Source organism: Pleurodeles waltl, chromosome 1_2, assembly GCF_031143425.1.
Source record: "Pleurodeles waltl isolate 20211129_DDA chromosome 1_2, aPleWal1.hap1.20221129, whole genome shotgun sequence".
NCBI classification, from domain to species: domain Eukaryota; kingdom Metazoa; phylum Chordata; class Amphibia; order Caudata; family Salamandridae; genus Pleurodeles; species Pleurodeles waltl.
The window spans coordinates 67571988-67591009 of NC_090437.1; the positions used below are offsets into that span (position 1 = coordinate 67571988).

General features: G+C 46.0%; 1 protein-coding gene across 1 annotated transcript in view; it reads right to left on the reverse strand.

Moving 5' to 3' along the window:
* Window positions 1-7477: 7477 nt before the first annotated feature.
* DCAF10 (DDB1 and CUL4 associated factor 10) overlaps window positions 7478-19022 on the reverse strand; it is a 93332-nt gene continuing 81787 nt past the window's right edge. The window contains exons 6-7 of the mRNA XM_069236423.1: window positions 14758-14903; window positions 7478-8581 (exon numbers count right to left, since the gene is read on the reverse strand). Of these exons, the coding sequence (XP_069092524.1) occupies window positions 8213-8581; window positions 14758-14903 (515 nt within the window). The 3' untranslated portion in view covers window positions 7478-8212. The remainder of the gene's footprint in view (window positions 8582-14757; window positions 14904-19022) is intronic.

Consider the following 19022-nt stretch of genomic DNA (forward strand, 5'->3'; position numbering starts at 1 on the left):
GATGAATATGCAAGTCCTTTTTGCTTTAACGTAGTATGTATGGATGCATTGCACGATTTACATGACTATGCCTGATTTGGACAGGGCCCTCCTTTTATTGGGTTTGGAGAAAGCAACAGAGTTGTTGTGTGTTCCTAAACCGTTTAGTTCTGTCAATGTAGTAACAATGGCTCGTTTCACATCCAAAGTATGGAGAACCCATTCCAAAACTGAGTCACGTTGTGGAAGGAAGACGGGAGTTCACCGGTTTAAGGTGGAACTGGGAGACCACCTTAAGGAGGAATTTGGAGTTAGTGCAGATACAATCCTATCCCTATATACTTGGAAGAAGGTTCTTCTAATGTTAGTGTCTTTGGCTCACCGACACCTGAGTGAAGTGACCAAAAAGGCCACCTTCTAAGACAGGAATTGAAGGGGCAGGAGTGTAGTGGCTCAAATAGAGGACCCAGGAGTCCTGTCAGTACAATGTTGAGGTAACAAGCCAGTGTTGGTGGGACCCTAGGGGAAATGACTCTCTTGAGACCCTATATGAACCCCTTAATGACCTGAATCCTGAAGACAGATAGGATAGGTGAATGGTTGATAGAGGTGAATGCTAGTCCGCAAACCTGCAAATGAAGCAGATAGACAATGTCCTGCACTGTTAAAGTCTCCATTTGTTTTTAATACAATAGAACACAAACCACTTCCACTTGGCCATGTATCAGGCACAGGTAATAGGTCAGCGTGCTTCCTCTGGTGAAAGTGTTGGCAGTGTCTAATGTCCAGCGGATAGTGGTGCTAGAGATCTGTTTTCCCCTCAGAGATAGTCTTATAACCCTTTTTCCTGGTCCCTATCAGAAATCTTGGAGGAGCTCCTCCATCTCATCTCATCCCAGTGGGCACTATCATATCTGGAAAGCAGCCCAATGGAAATAGCAATATGCCAGTGGTTGGCCAATTGCGTGGCCACCCTTTTTCCTGCAGTGTCTAAGGGGCATATTTATACTCCGTTTGCGCCGGAATTGCGTCGTTTTTTTGACGCAATCCCGACGCAAAACTAACTCCATATTTATACTTTGGCGTTAGACGCGTCTAGCGCCAAAGTCCATGGAGTTTGCGTCATTTTTTTGCGTGGACACCTACTTTGCGTTAATGAGAAGCAAGGTAGGCGTTCACGTCTAAAAAATCAACTCCGAGGCATGTGCGTCGGATTTATACTCCCGGGCAAAATTCACGCCCGGGAGTGAGCGGGTCAAAAAAAATGACGTACGGCCGCTTTTGCGCAGTTTTTTAGCACCTGCAAAAGGCAGGCGTTAAGGGACCTGTGGGCTCTGAAGGAACCCAGAGGTGCCCTCCCATGCCCCCAGGGACACCCCCTGTCACCCTTGCCCACCCCAGGACACCCAAGGCTGGAGGGACCCATCCCAGGGACATAAAGGTAAGTTCAGGTAAGTGTTTTTTTTTTTTTTTTTTTTTTTGTGGCATAGGGGGGCCTGATTTGTGCCCCCCTACATGCCACTATGCCCACTGACCATGCCCAGGGGACATAAGTCCCCTGGGCATGGCCTTTGGGCAAGGGGGCATGACTCCTGTCTTTGCTAAGACAGGAGTCATTTCTATGGGGGTTGGGAGTCGAAAAAAATGGCGTAAATCGGGTTGAGGCGAAAAAATTGCCTCAACCTGACTTGCCCCATTTCTTGACGCCCAAGCCCCATATCCCCCTACGCTGCCTGGTGTACTTCGTTTTTTTCCACGCACACCAGCCAGCGCCATTGTATTTGCCTGTCCACCCAAGGTGTGATAACCCTCGCGCCGCAGGGTCTAAAAAAAAAATGTCAGGTGTATGACACAGCATGCCCTTGTTCTTGGGGAGGTATTGGGTGGGGCAATGGGTGGAGGAGAGAGTCTGAAATTAAAACAAATCCTCTTCTAGAGGTTCAGTGTGGAGAGTTACCTTATGGAGTGTAACCCTATCAATACGTTTGTGGTAGGACATGGAGCTGTCCTAAGGGGAGGGTTGGAAAGGGTACAAGTTGGGATCTGTGTCTACCAGTGGGTCTGTATCAGGAGTCCTAGAGGGGGAGTCACCTATGGAGTAGTGTGAAAGGTGTCATCCCCCCTTACCCCGTTGTCAGAATGAGATGACTTGAGGTGCAAAAGAAACAAGGGCCCCTGGGGAAGTGGAGTGCTATGGAGCATAGTGAGGTAATTTGTGAGTGCAAGGCAAAGAGCTAGTCACCTTGTCTGCTTTCTTGCGCTGCTTGGGTGCTGCAGGCATGTCCCGGGCTTCCTTGAAGGATAGCTGGTATTTGGATGCTTGAGAAGCAGGCCTCAGAGGGCAGGCAAAGCTCGATCCTGCGTAGGGATGAATGACTAAACATTGGGTGAGCATTGATCTCCTCTTGGAGTTTATGGAGGTTCGGCTCAACATCACCCAAGCCAAGCTCAGACTTGCTGGCTGATCAAGGATTTCAGCTCTGAGGGCAGTTTTGATTTTGGTGTCACTCGGATAGGTGGGTCAGCGCTAAGATGGGTGTGGTCGGTGCCCAAACAGGCAGCTACCAAGCTTAAGCTGGGAGTTCCATATGAAGGTGGTGATCGGTGCGGACCATGGCCCCAAGGCAGAGCTGGTCTAGTGGCCTGTCTCTGGTGATCCAGAGTAGCTCGATGACCCTTGAAAGGGAGCCGCTCAACATGTGAGTGGTGTCAAGGGGAGCTGGTGGAAGTTTGCTGAGCTGGTGGAAGATCCTCAAAATCGGAGTCTGAGCTGTCGTCTGAGGATAAATCTTCCTAGCCTGCAGTAGACGACTGTGGAAGGGGATTCCCTTGAAATCCTTCGTGCCGAATAGGTCTGGGGTGTAGGGGCTTGGCCAGCAAGATGGCCGAGTAGACGCTTCACCCAGAGCTCTTAAGTAATCCTACAATATCCTGCACCTTTTGCACTCATCCACGCCTTCATGACACCACTGTGTTCTTCTGGAACACAACCGGTGATAGAGGGACACATTTGGGACCCTGGGACTGCATTGTGGCTGGAGACTGGCGGTGCGGAGAGTTTGCCTTGCAGAGAAGCGGCCTATGTGAAGTGGGAAAGAGCATGGTGCCTGCCACAGCCAGTGCTGGACTTTGCTACGAGGGGTGCGGTCCCCCTCGCATCGAATGGTCCCTGTGCCCTGGCTTCCTGCAGACTACTTGCCAGACGCCGATTGCCTTAACTGTATACTGTGGCCATGGGCAGTGTGTGGTGAATGGCCCTGGCTGTGCCCGACACCATCTGTGGTCTTTGCCATCCGGGCTCGACTGTGGCGTGCACCGCCGGGGCTCCCATGGGCCAGCCTTGCCGTTCACTGCGGCCAATGGATTGGGTGGCTCGGTTGGGCAGGGGCCTCCTGTTTGCTGGCTTGCAGGGAGCGAGATGGCCAGGTCCTGAGGGCTGAACCTGATGTCCATCATCTGGCTAACAGCAGAGGTAACGGCTTACCTGCCCCTATATGCCTCTCATATAATCTGTTTCGGCACGGCTGACAAGGCGGGGGGGGGGGGGGCAACTGGGACGTAGTCCTACCTCTGCGGCGACAGATGGCATTCTGGAGACCCTGAAGTGATGAAACTAGATTGGAAGCCTGGAGGGAGATCGAGACAAGGAGCTGGCTCGAGGGGCCCCTGACAGCCAGAGACGTGGAGGTGGAGTGCGGCCTTGCCTGGAAGCAACAGTGAGAGCGGGGCACTGAGGCCCTGTGGTGAGATATGCAGCGGACAGCATGCTGGGCCTTGGTGCCCTAGAGGGTGGATCAGGGCCCCTGGGGTTCCAGCCTTGAGCTCAGGAGGCACAAGCTACCAGAAGCGTCTCCCAGATAACAGGGTGGTCCTCCCTGCTGTAACATGGGGCCTCGTTGCGAGGCCCTGCCAGCCTACTCCTGATGGTGCTGAGCCTACACTTACATAGCCCAGGTGGCATCGAAATACACATAAATACACTGGCTCTGTGAGAATATCCGACCTTTGTCGCCTCTCCAGCCCTGGGAGACATTTGTATCCCTGGAACCTGATTGAGGGGGCCACCATGGGATCAAGCCGTGCGTCTGCCTCGTGAGAGTCCTTGTTGGCCCCTGGGAAAGTGTAAGGCCTATGGACACTCCTAGTGGCCCAGGCCACAACAGAAGCACAAAACAAACAATTGCACGCTGACCAATGCAGCGACCAAACAGTGATTGATGGAGATGGCTGGAGGATGCCGTTTGGTATCCCATCTGTATAGAGCATTACAAGAGGACATGCCGTTGCACCTCTATTTATTCAGGTTAGATGGGAGGGAGCATTATCTGAGCCCATGTCAGAGAGACATTGGTCTCATACGCATGAAGGGGTTCGTACAGATAGCTTTAATGCTTGGTTTAAGCTCACACAGTACAACTATAAACATCAAACCTACCAATCACCCTAGACCCTGCACGTAATATACCCCACCCGTTCCAACACATGCCCCAGGTGTCAGGGACCTTCTGCTGACTTCTTACATATGGTTTGGAATTGTGCAGCCCTCTCTGCATACTGACAGTTGGCATTCAAAAATATAAATAAAGCCTCAGGGTGGAGGATACCCTTGGAGATTCGACAAGTGATACAGGGTCTGATCCCTTCCCGTAAGGGTAAGAACCTTAGCAGGCAATTTATCCTATTAGGCATTACATTAGCAAAATGCTGTATAGCCATAAAATGGATAAATGCGACCCCTCCTGCATATGTTGACTGGCTCAGAGACTTCCTAGAATGGGCAACGGTAGAGGAGGTCCGCATGAAACATGTTCATAACAATCCTAAATTAAAAGACAACCTCCAGACTTGGAGGGCTATGATCCCTGATCTCCACCACACACACACACCACAGACCCTAATGACCAGTCACACCACACTGTCCTTACACAAAATGTAGACTGTTATACTGCTATTATACTTTAGTTTCTGATTTATAGTGAAGAATTTGGGTAGGGGCAATATTGCACTGCTAAGGCCTTGTTTCTAAACAGTTGAACTGAATTTCTAGCGTTTCCATATTTGTTCTGTAAATGGTCTTAAACAAGAAAAACCCAATAAAGATTAGTATTAAAAAAAAAAAAAACTTTAGTAGGTCTGGGGTGGTGTCTATGCTCTTACGCAACATCGTGGGATGATAGACCAGATGGTTGCAGAGGGTCTTCTTGGAGTGGAAGGAGAAAGGTCGTAGGCAGCCTCGCTATGCTCAGGTGAGCAACACAAATGACAGATCTTATAGAGGTCAGTCCAAGGGTACATGGTATGGCAGTGAGGACAGCAGTGGAATGGTGCCCATTCCATCTCTATTGAGGCATGGTGGAGAGGTGTGATCTGGAGATAAGTAGACCCGAATGGCAAGGCCCTCCCCCAAGGTGCCGCACCAGACCGGAACACCACTCAAGTGAAGCCGTGAATGTCGACCCGAGATGGAAGAGGCGATCAATAACAATCAATACCGACCGAGGGAAGGAACCTGTGTAGACCAAAAAGAGCACTGCAACAGTGTAGAACCGAAGCACACGTCCAAACCAGACAGCAGAAAGAAAAAAACCTAACAATGGAGCCGATGAGCAGGAGCCACTATACCTTGTGACTAGAAAAACTTTTTCGAAGAAAAACTCCTTGCACAGATCCAGCCTAACACTAGATGGCAGACACAAATGCCTCAATATATTGTTTATTACCAGCAAAGATCACTGCCAGGCTGAGTTACCAATTATTTAAAATATCCATTGAGCGCATTTTACTTCCACCCTATGTTAGAACATTGGAATGTTATGAGCTTTCTTGGAGACAATTGAGTGCTCAGGACTTTTACTGGCTGGTAAAAGCCCGGAGAGTCAAAATTCCAATGCTCTTTGTTCACAGCAACAGCTGTACACAAAGGCCTCACAGAGACGGAGGGGATTTTAATCCCTTCATAACTGAGCTATACTGGCAATTAAAGTCCCGCTCCCCTTATAAAGCCTAGAGCGGGCCTTTAATGGCCGGTTTAACCTGCTACCACGGGCTGTAAGGCTATATTAGAACACTGTAATGTTGAGCACTCCATTGGAGAAAATGGAGTAGATCCGGGCTTCTAATTGCTGGTAGAAGCCCGGAACGCCAACATTCAAATGTTTGTCTTTTACAGCAACAGCTGTGAACAAAGCCCTCACAGAGCCTAAGGGTATTTCAACCACTCAGGCTCCGTGAGGCCTTTGTTTTACGAACTAGAACATTCTGCCCTGATGGGCGGAATGTTCAGTGGTTCCCAACCTGTGGTCCAGGGACCCCTGGGGGTCCGCGAAGCCTTCTCAGGGGGTCCGCGAGAGCCTAGAAAATAAAAAAATATTAACAAATATTGACAAATTTGGTCCCTAGCTTCCAGTAATGACTCAGGCGGGGGTCCCCGGATTCTAATGATGATTCAGTGGGGGTCCCTGGGTTTCATTAATGTTAAAGTGGGGGTCCACAGAAATCAAAAGGTTGGGAACCACTGTTCTAATAGCTTTATAGCCCACCATAGCAGGGCTATTTCGGCCATTTAAGGCCTACTCCCTAGGGCAGACTATAGAGCTTTATTACTCTTTCACCTCATGTACTGGCTATTTTTGTAACATTCAAGGAATTTACCTTTGGAATTTATCAGAGACTATTTTACACATGTAAAGTAGACTCAATCATGATGCTGTTTGTAATAGTCACTGCTTTATCTCCTATAAGCATTCTATAAAGAAATCAATCCCTGTATGGTTCTTTATTCGCACTTCCATTATAATCAGTAGTGCGGGCTTTTATGTGAAACAACAAATGCAAACAGCATTTGATATTTTCTGTCTTTACATGCATCGTCATGTTCTAGCCAGGTTTTGCCAATGCTTGTTACAATTGCAGATGACAGTGACATTTATTTAAAAAAAAAAAAAAACACAAAAGGGATTCAAAAGCTACAGCACTGTGTGGTTTCTGAACATTACTGAATACTCTAAAAATTAACAAGTACCATACGGGCAGGAAATTGTGTTCCTAATATAGGTTTATACACCACCGGTGCCTCACGTTTTATGCTAGAGCTTCATTCATCACAAACCAAAGAACAACCATAAGAATCCACTTGAAAATTGACGGACGGCACACAAATGATAACTGTGCAAATGCCTTCAACTTTACACCACTCGAGTTTTCATTTCCTGTCAATTTTGCTGTATTTCTTGTCAATTTAGTATTATGCCAATCTGGTGCCAATCCATTTACATAGCACCTTAACGTGAGGAAAAAGGTGAATGCATAACTGCCTTATAACCCAGAAGAGTATGAAATACAGAGGAAATTGTTACATTTCACTAACAGTTCTGAATGAAACCAATTACTGCACTTGGGCAGGGTATTATCCGCCAACAACCAGAGGAAAAAATGGGTCATTGTGAAATTATTTCTACAAGATTATGAGTACAAAAACACAGTTACTCTCAACATGAGATAAAGCCATGACAAATATAGTTATTTATTTTACAAATAATAAATAAATTTGAACTGAATGGAAAACCACTCGATTATAAAGTACATGGACAACATGTACAAAGAGATCCAATAACAGACCATACAACTATTCTTCCCACTGAAACAAAACAGAGGGCACTGGTGTAGTTTGTCATTTCAGAAGGCTTCTTAAGTGTACGAACATGTCCATGCTGAATTCCTCCTTTTCAAGAAAGCAAGTTGGATCAACAGAAAAATATCTTAAACAATATGCAATAAATATTTAGAGTTCTTATCTTGTGTAGAGTGCTCCGAAGGCAGCATCTGAACCCAGGTGGCATGCTATACAATCGGGCACCACAAGGGTGGTCTTAAGTAAAGAAAAGACAAAAACAACACCTTGTGCATTTTTTCTCGCCAGGGAATGGTAGCAAGTAGAACAGTTGTTGGATACAAAGGATTGTTACGTCCAGAAACAAAATTCTGCAAAACCCGACCTGTATTAATTAAGAGTTCATAGTGCCAGACTGAGATTTTAAGCTCATATTTATTTTGTGAAAGACTGGAATACGAAGACTGGCATTTTCATGAATGATAGGAAAAAACATATTATCCAACCGTTTTAGTTCTTAAAGTCTGAACAGTTTTTTGTTGTTGTAAAGAATGAACTTCAAAACCAACTGAATGATTAATAAACAAATTGTCTGCACAAAAAATCCCTTATTTCGCAGTGTGCCTAAAATTTTGGCTGGTATAAGGAAACACGTCCACTAAGGCACCCCGAGGCGATCTGGCAGTGTGTGGGTGAAAACTTGGTTGTGAGAACCACATCACTGTGTGAATAGAGAGAGCGGATCTCTTGCAATGGGCTGGATTCTTTTGGCAAACAGTCAACAAGTTCACCACATTTCGAGTCAAATCCCAACAAGCGGATCCCATATCCATGTGGAGATGAAATCATGCGTCCATCAGGGCTGAAACAGAGTTCTTTAATGTAGCCCCGTCCCACGTTGGCTTCCTCAATGTAGTGAGTCAGTCGTAAAGAACAGCGAGGTGAAACTGGACGTACTGGCACACCTTCCTGGAATTCATATACACAGGTCCACTGGAAGAGAAAAACAATGGAACAGAGTTAGAATGATGGACCACACGGCAAACATTGGAACTGAACAACGGTTAGAATGTTATGTTCTTTACATAAAATGTTTCAACGTCCAAAATGAAACTCCAGTTTCTATTTACATATTAGACACTGAGGGGCATATTTACGAGCCCCTTGGGCTACTGGTGCCTCACTCTTAGCACTCTGGCAATGCATAGTGCAGAGTCACATTTACCAGGCCACTTTGCATGACTTTTCTTGGTCTCACAGATCTGGTATAAGGCAACACAGCACAAGTTTCAGTGTTGCCTTACATTGCGTCAGGGGGAGTGCTCCTTGGGCGCTGCAGTGGGATTTCCATGCAACACCCATAGGTTTTGACACATTCCCAGATTTACAAGGCAATGTAAAGCTAAGAATGCATCAAAATCTTATGCCTCCCCAGTCATGCGCACGGAGGATAAATATTTTTATTTCTCCTAGTTTTTTTCCTCTTTATTTCTGCTGCATTCTGCAGCACACATAGAAAGAAGAAAACACCTCCATGCATTGTTTTCGTGCAACAAGGTGGCCGTTTCTGCAGAAAAACTATCCTGCACAAATGGAGGCACCCTCACACCATGGTGCAAGGGGGTATGTGTTCGCGCTAGGCAGCAAATTGTGCGCCAGTGCAGGAGGAAATGACAAGTGCACTGTATCTCGTAAATACGGTGCATTTCTGCCCTTTCAAAATGGCGTAGGGCAGCGCAGCAAAAATACTTCCGGCACTGCTCTAGACCAATTTATTGTTAATACGCCTCTGAATTTTTATAAATAGACAAAGTACATTTGCAAAAACAAACAAGCATTGGAAAAGCCAATAGGTCTCACCTATGCAAGAGCTATTGGCTTTGCCAATATATTTTAGCCATGTTGTTCAGCATGGCTAAAGTTTAGTGGGGTAAAGGAGAGTGGAATGGAGTGAAGTATCGTAAGGTGGAGTGTTCTGGAGTGGTGTAGCATTCAGTGGCGTGGAGTGGCATAGAGTGTTGTGGAGGGAGTAGAGTAATGTACAGCTGATTGGTGTAGAGGAGTAGAGTGTCATAGTGGAGTGTGTCGTGGAGTGACAGTTGTGTAGAGTGTTGCAGAGTAGACGAGTGTAGGAAAGTACCCTATTTTTGGCAAGGTTACCCTCACTTTTTGCCTGCTGTCAGTATTCTTTGGCTGTTTTCACTGGTATCCAGCTAACCAGGACCCCAGTGATTGTGTGCTCTCCCTCTAAATTTGGTTGCTTAGGACTTTGCACACCCCATAATTGACATACTGGTGCCTCCATGCAAGTCCCTAGTATATGGTACTTAGGTACCCAGGGCATTGGGGCAACAGGGGTTCCCCATGGGCTGCAGCATGTATTGTGCCACCCATTGGAGCCCATGCAAAAGGTGTCTGCAGGCCTGCCATTGCAGCCTGCGTGAAAAGGTGCATGCACCCTTTCACTACAGGTCGCTGTAAGTCACCCCTATGGTGGGCATTTCTAGCTTAGAGGGCAGGTACCGGTGTGTGAGGGCACCCCTACATGGGAAAATATACCCCTATGAACTCCAGCTCCATTTCACTGGACTTTATAAGTGCGGGGAAGACAATTTACCCGTGTACTGGACACAGGTCGCTACTGTTGTCCAGCTACACAATGGTAACTCCGAACCTGGGCATGTTTGGTATCAAAGATGTTGGAAACATACCCCAATACCGTTGCCAGTATTGGTTGTATGATTCCATGCACTCTGGGGGCTCCTTAGAGGACCTCCAGCATTGCTCATACCAGTCTTCTGCGGTTTTCCGGGAAGCCCGGGCTGCTGCTACCCCTCAGACAGGTTTCTGTCCTCCTGCTGCTTAACCAGCTTAGGCAGAGGAAGGCAGAACAAAGGATGTCCTGTGGGTGAGGGCGGTAACACACTCTCCCTTGGAACGAGGTGTTTCATGGCTTGGGAGTAGTAGCCTGTTAGGTGATCACCCTGCTAGTTGACCAATCCCCCTTCCTGGGCTATTTAGTGTCTCTCGTGGGTGGGTCCTCAGATTAGACATGCAAGATTCCAGCAGTACTCTTCTGCATAGTTTACTTCATCTTCTGGCCACTGGGACTGCAACTGGACCCTCCAGGAACCGACAATCTGCAACTACAGTGATGACTCCACTCTGCAACCTTGTTTCTCTGACTCCTTCCAGCAACATTTATCTGGCTGTATATCCTATGAGGGTGGTAAATCCTCAACCTGCACTAGAAGAAGGATTCTCTCTTGGAGTGAAGGAGCCACTCTCCTGCATCTGCAAGCACCAACTGCAACAACCACTGGCTGTGTGGATCTGCTCTCCTTCAGTACTGCATAGATTTTGCATCACAGCTGGTGGCCTGGAGTGGTCCCCTTGGTCTTCTCTACCAGCTGTCCAACTTGGCCGATGGTAATTCCTTGCCTCTCCTTGCAGTACAGAACCCCTGTGCACCACGACTCTTGCAGCTACCAAAGCTTGTTTGCTCCTCCTCCAAGGGATGTGCAAGCTCTGTGTAGCCCGAGCCTCCAGCACTCCTTCCTGCAAAGCACAGTCTCCTGCCTGCTGCCCCAGCGACATGGGAGGTGTGCTGAATGGGCCTCACTGGGACTCCTGTGCCTGCTGCCAGTCGGTTGCTTGTGGGGGCTGCCTCCTCTTCTAGTGACTCTCCCAGCGGCTGAGGGTCACCCCAGGCTCCCCTCCTTGGGGCGAGTCCCTTGGACCTTGCTGGTCCTCTCCAGTATTACAAACCTTCTCCGTCTCTTGCATCTGCCAAGGTTTGTTGGTGGTTTTCCAGCACCCCTAACCGACTGCATCTCAACCGCCAACGTGGGACATCACATCTCCTAGATAAGTCTTGGCTGGTCATTCATAGCTACCTCCAGAGCAGTGGTTCCCAACCTGTGGTCCGGGGACCCCCGGGGACCTGCAAAGCCTCCTCCGGGAATCCACGACTGCTTAAAATGTTTTAATAATATTAGCACATTAGGTCCCCAGCATTCAGTAATGATAAAGTGGGGGGTCCACAGAAGAACAGAAAAAGTTGGGAACCACTGCTCTAGAGAGCCCTGGCTTACTAGGCATAGCTTACACTTCACTAATAAGGGATAACTGGACCTGGTATAAGGTGATAGCCCCATAGGTGCTCACCACACACCAGGCCAGCTTCTTCCTAGTTTTTTCAGGTACTCGGCTGAAGCAGAGCCCAAAGGTGGCTGCCAACACTTCCTTGTTGAAGTGTTGGCAACCAATCAGATCTTTTGCATCCCCATATATAAAGATTTGGATTTTCTCCAAGACTACTGAACGGATTTACACCAAATAACAAGCGTTTGCAATGCAATGGGTCTCGTATTTTGCTTGAGTTAGAACTACTGGAGTTGTAAATTCATAACTGGACTTTTCTTGCCACATAAATTGGTCAACCCTGCCTCATAATTTGGTCTTTTCCTGCCACATAATTTCAGTGGCCCTGTATAGACTAAAGCACTTCCATTTACCTTCTTCCTCGATCTACAGCCAAAAATGAAAATGTTGTCATTTTGCATCCTAATTTAAACTGCCATGCTATTTCCAATAGAATACCACTTTCACCCCCCCACCACCACCATCAGAGTTGCTGGCTCGCTAACAATTCCCAAAACAAGACAGCCACGGAGAAGCAACAAGAGAAATAAACTAGAAGGGTCACCCAAACATATCAAGAGTGTTCAAACAGTCATAGTGTAATAAGAATGTTAAGTTGGCCTGAATCATGTGACTGCAATAAGATTAACATGTACAATTATCATATAAATCCAATAAAAACCGTTATCAGTAATAAACATTTAGCATTAAGACTGTAATGCTCAGAACAGCCCCTAGAAGACACCACAATGAAAACAGCATTTGCAAGAAACATGGTCACGTTACCATATATTTAGCCCCTAATGGGCATTACCACATGAAAAGAAAACTACTGAAAGTGCTTCAGTGTAACCGTATACATAACCCCTAGAGGGCATGGTGCATTACACGTTATGAGGGTTAGGAGGCCTTCTGAAATATCATCACAAACAAGACCCTTAAAACACAAACTACTCTCAGCTGTAAAACAAAAGTTCCAGCCATGAGCGAGATTAAAAAGATACTGAATGGAGGGAAGGGTTCTTATTTTGGAGTCCCCACTAACCTAGTGTAGGGACCCAGAGATGATCTAGACAGGAAGAGCAGATCGTGGTGAACGTTTTGGAGGTGGTCTCACTGTCCAAGGACCACCACAGGTGGAGTTAAGAGCAAAAATGTTTTGCAAATGAATACCCTGGCAAAGCATTATGAGATGACCGACTACAGCAAATATTGTAGTAGGTTGACTGTAATGCTCAGAACAGCCCCTAGAGGATACCACAATAAAAATATCAGATGGCTAAAAACATGGTAATATAATCATATAATTAGCCCCTAGCGAGCACAAACACATGAAAACAGAATGGCAGAGTGTAATGCAGTGCAACCATATATTTCGCCCCTAAAGGGCATAGAGCCTTACACATTTTCAGGCCTAGCAGGCCTACTGCAATACTAAGGCCCTTAGGAAACAAACTACTCCAAGCTGTAAGGCAAAAGTTCCAGCCATAAGAGAGCTTAAAAAGTGACTGAGTGGTTATTTTGGTGTCCTCACTAACTTAGTGTGGGGACCCAGAGATGACCTAAACAGAAATAATGCGTCAAGCTGAATGTTTTGGTCCCATTGTCCTAGAATCACCACAGGCTGAGATATGGTCACAAATGTTTTGAAAAAGAATCCTTGCAAAGCATTACAGGGCAACTTTTCTAGAGTACAGTGAACAATGTAGTATCGGCTCTCCTGCTGTGCTGGGAGAGCCGCAGTTGGGAATTTCTTTTTTTTTTTTTTTTAGTAAAGAATTAATCAATTATACGTGTTTTTGGGAAAGCTATGGAGCATGAAGGGGAGAGGCAAAAGAAATGACTTATTAGGTAACAGTGTGAACAATGTGACCAGCGCTTCAATACCACTGATGGAGTTTGTGCTATTGGCGCGGTCTGCGCTGTGAGGGCCATGGGTGCCATGGAGCACGAGGGGGGAGAGACAAAAGAAAAAAAAATAGTTTACCCACGCTGAAGTATATTGGCAATTGTGCAATTCTCTATTTAATAGGGTCGGTCAGCAAGGCGGTAACAAAACCGCCACAAGGCGGGACAAACTTAAAGCAATTATCAATGACATCAGGGGATTTTTGAAAGGCAAGCCCACATATGAGTGAAAGTGATGGCCATGAGGTGGGCATGGTTAAAAGCCCACAATACTTATAACAAGTCAAAGCGCTCGTGCGCTCGACCTAAAAAGGCCTCTTTCCGGACCAAGAGTTATTTTTATGCCAAATCTGGTTTAATTCCGTCCAGTTGTTTCAAAATCCCTATGGAAAATGAATGGGGAAAACATGTTTTGCCCATCCCCCCCCACCCCTCCTTTTCTCAACACCAGCTTGATGGATCACACCAAAACTTTCCAGACAGCAGCTGCAGAGAGCATAAAAGTTTTGGGAAAATTTCGTGAAGATTTGTCAACCAGCACCACAGATCTAGGAAAGTCAAAAAACGTTTTTTCTATAGAAAGTAGGTCCTAACTATAACTATGTAGTAGCGACCACAACTAGGTAACACATAGATTTCTATACTTGACGTCACAAGTTTTCCAGCTTTAACAAATTACACATACTGCCCAGTATCAGATAAATATCCTAACAAAATTAGAGAAGACCTTCAAAGCAAAGCTCATGAGTCACACCTACTAGGTTCGGTTTCTGGTTCAAGTTGCACCATTAAAAAAAAAAAAAAAAAATCAAAGTCATAGTAGTCAGGTCAGGTGAACTGTACATTTCTGGATGGAGCCGAAAGGTTGTGGGAAAGAAAAATCCAGAATCATAATACAGTACAAAGACAATGTCCTAGGTTTAACACGGCAAGTACCTGAAGCTGAAAGAGTAAAAATGTACACATACTTAATCTGATTACAGATATACCAATAAAACATGCATTTGAGAACTTGCTTACATACTACTTAGAAACTTAAGCACACCTTTTAGCACACCTCATAACTATTCTCCAACTAAGGTACGTGTAACTTTCAAAACTGCCTTCCTTAGGTTTACCTCTTGGTCATCTGTGTTACTTGAACATCGAAGAAGCGTGGCCCATCCTTTAGGATGAAGTTGTAGTGAAGTGATGCAGTTCCCACGATCTCTCTCGCCAGGAACCTCAGGTGTCAAAACCTCAAGACTATTGCGTGGAGAAGCGCCTAAGGGGAGGAGAGGCTTAAATCAGACACAATATTTTCAGAACTGATTTCCTGTTTTCCAAATGACTTAGACTAGAAAACCTGATGTACTCTCAAATTTCACAAGCAGATGAATCAAGCAACTGTGCATACAAGAGTACGAAATGATTATAATAGAGCTATCAGAATTGTAACTGGTACAAGCTAACAAGTTACCTACCAGGACATGTAACTTTCCAGTTTCAGAACCTTTGTATGTTAAAATGCTTTAATGAACAAGACCCAAAGTGAGCTAGAGATACCCCAGTTAAGTTAAAACACATCTATAATTATTTTTTAGATACTGCTTTATAGCTCTTAGTACAGTAGAATTAGTTTTTATTCATTCCTGTGCATGCAGTCTCATAAGTTCCACACTTATCCACCATTTTATTCAAGAGTCTGAGCATGCATGTCTTCATAGCACTCGTCTATTTAGGTTAGCCTACCAAAGATGCCAATGGTTCAAAATCGAACTTTTACCGAATCAATGTTGATTTGAAATGAAAATCAAGCAGGATACACCCTGGGAAAAGTTAAGAGATGCTGTCTATGTGAATGGGTTTTCATGACCATCTGCAAGTCTACCTTTTATTAAAAATCAAGGCAATCCTAACCAAATTTCACAAGTGATTTCAATGCCATCACCCTTGATAGTTCCAGTGGTGGGCTATAATGCAGCCATATTAGCTATTCTCTTGAGGTTGGCGTTGTAATGCACATGGGTATTTGTCAATTGGTCTTTTTTAGATGCAAACCTTATACAGTCAACAAGCCACTTGTGTATGACTGCAGTTTTCTTGGCTTATCGTACAGCTACCAAAGTGCGTACATAGGTTTGTTGCGAACAAGAAATATTGTGAGAATGGAAAATAATAAATTGTCAAAACCTTCAAGATGCATCAGTGTTGGCGACAATGAGAGACAGGCAAGGATAAAAGCTACACGGTTTTGTAAGAGTCTAAGATTAAGGATTCCAAGTCCTCTCTAGCCCAAGACTACTTTAAGGAGGCTGCTGAGCCCTGTGTATTAACTCCTATGTATCATTCTGTGTCTTAAACGTTTCCAGAGTATCCAATTCCAGTGATATCGGTTGCCGGCTCAGCCCTCTGTATTCTTCGCGTGTAAGTGGCAAACATTCGGCCAAGCTCCAGCTCAGTAGCTCCTCACTCCATGAGATAATGGATGGAGCTGTGGGTGACTTCCAACGCCGTATCAACTGACGCTTCACCAAGAATATGGCCAGATCCATGAATTGTAAAGTCAGTATTGAGCCACGTGGTCTAGAATACAGCCCCAACACAAAGGAAGCAGGTGTCAGGTCCACAGTCACCCCTGTGGTCTCTGCCAGGATTGTTCCTACTGCCAACCAGTACTGTGAAAGGGACTGACACGTCCAGAGCATATGGAGAAGGTCAGCCTCAGTAGTGTGACATCACGGACATTGAGCCGTTGTGGGGGATATCATGTGGAGTGGGGTATTCGCAGTGAAGGAGGTAAAATTTTATCAGTCTGAATTTAGAGTTACGCGATACTGTTGTAGCGTACTGGATTTTGAAGATCCATTCTTTAGATGTTATGCTTCTTCCTATATGCGCTGACCATTTAATTTTGAGCGGATCCAGAGACGTAAGGAGATGTGCACAGAGCCCTCTGTATAGCTATCTGATAAGATGCCTCCCGTGTCCCGTTGTATGAAGAGTCTGCAGGGCTTCGTTTTTCACTGGTTCGGTACCATCCAGTGCCCAATTGTTGCGTACATAGGACAATATTTTGGCATGAGTAGAAAAAAAAAGTTACCAGCAGGCCATCTGTTTGCACGAAGTCTGAGTGAGGGCATTAGCATGCCATCCTCAAACAGGTCTGCCTGTGTAAGGGGTCCTTGATGTTCCCAATCTCAGAGCATAGCCCCCGTGATAGTTCCTGAGGGGGGTAGGAAGTCCACTCAGTGGGATGTTGGGCACGTATGGGTTTAGTGAGGCTGTGTAGCGCGTTTCCAGAAAGCTAACGTCATGCGCAGCAGCAGGGTAGTATCAGCGGGTTGTTTAGGGGACCCAGGACATAGCCAGCGGAGTACGAAACCCTTCCTCAACATTGCAATTGTACAATTTATTTCTTCCATACTATGGCCAGCTAGCTAGTAGGCTAGCCATTGAAGTTGGCCTGCTATACAGTAGGCCTTGAAGTCTGGGGCTCCCAGGCCACCCATGTTGGAAGGTAACTGTAGTTTTGTTTGACTGATTTAATATGGGGGAAAGAATACGAGGTGGTACCATGAGTGGCAGGTTGACAAAATAATATGACACAGGGTACCACCATTTTTGCCCATGCCACCCTTCCTGCCACAGAAAGGGGCAAAGTGATCCAAAAATCTACTTGCGACCCAAGTGCTGTAATCATCCGGTTTCAATTGCCCTCTAGTAAATCACCTAGATAACGGAAGAACACAGGTGCTAATGCAATGGTCAGACATCCAAATTGAACCAGAGGTTCTACATAAGTGCCCCAGAAAGAGTATGCATGGAATTTGTCCGGATTCATTTGAAGCCCTGAGAGAAGGACAAACTGAGAAAAGATCTGCGCTGCTCTTTCCGTATTCTGCCTATAATAGAGGATTATATCATCTGCATATAATTAGCAAGCATGCATGGTGGGTTTGAGCACGATTCCCCAATCTCCTGCACTATGTCGAAGATGTTGTGTGAGGGGCTCCAATGCCAATACAAATAAAAGGGGGGATAGAGGAGAGCCCAGTCTAGTTCCACGATATATGGAGTACGATGCGGAGATATGCGTGCCAGTCTTCGCTCTAGCAGTTGGACCAGTGTAGAGAAGTTTCACCCACCGTATAAAGGCTGGGGGTATTCCATAAGCTTCCAGGGATACTAACATGTAGATCCAGCTGAGAGTATCAAATGCTTGCCGCATATCTAGTGAAATGCAGTCAGCATGTGGATAGCGGTGTTTCGTCTCATCCATCAACTGAAATAGTCAGATATTCATCGCTGTGCCACGACAAACAACAAAGCCGCATTGGTCTGTGTGCAGTAGACGCGGGAGGAGTCAGCGTGCCAGAACCTTATTGAGGAGCTTGTATTACGTGTTTAAGATAGACAGGGGCCTATAATAGGACATCTGTGTAGGGGGGGGCCTGTCTGGTTTAAGAAGTGAAGTCACTACTGCCTCCCGCGTTGTGACAGTAAGTAGTCCCTCTTCAAGCGATCTATTATATAACTTCTCAAGGTGGGGTAGTAGATGGCATAAAATTCCACCAGCAAGCCATCAGATCCGGGGTCTTATTACGAGCCATCTCTCTGATCACCTTGCAGATATCAGTTGTCGAGATCGGAGCCCTATTTGTCTCTCTCTCCGCAGCCTTCACCTGTGGAAGTGCATACTGGTGCAGAAACTTGTGTATGGCATCAGGGTCAACAGGTGGAGGCGCGGCATAAAGGTCAGTGTAATATTGACAAAAGGCGTCATTAATGCCAGCCTCGGTAGCCATTATTCCCAAGTGTGGGGAACGTATCGTTAGTATAGGTGTAGGAGACTGTTGTGGACTGATCAGTCTGGCAAGGAGGGCGATAGGTTTATCTGCCTCTGTATGCACCCTGTGTGTGTAAGCTCTGTAATCTATGATCCACAGGCTTTCTAGGAGTTCCACATGACGGATCCATGCCGTTTGTAATTGTGCTGATTTTGTGTCGTCTAGTGCCGCCGCTTGTTCCATAGTACCCAGGTTATTTTCTAGGTGCGTGAGGTCTTTCAGTATTTTTACCTGGGCTCCCACTAATGTAGAAATGGAGGTTCCCCGTATTACAACCTTCAGAATCTCCCACTCGATCAGCGGGAAGGAGGCAGTGTTTGTGTTTTCTGATAAAAATTTGTCTATAGTAGTTGCTAGTGTTTTCCGATATGCTGTGTGTTCTAATAGCGTGGGTTGCAAGTGCCACGTTGGCACTGGAGTGGGCGCCCATCCCTAGGCTAGCTGAATTTCAAGTGGATTACGGTCAGACAATGTTTTACCAAAGTATGCGGCATGGGCTATATGAGACTGCAAGCGGGAAGTGCACAGGAATCAATTGAGGCAGGAATGAAGCA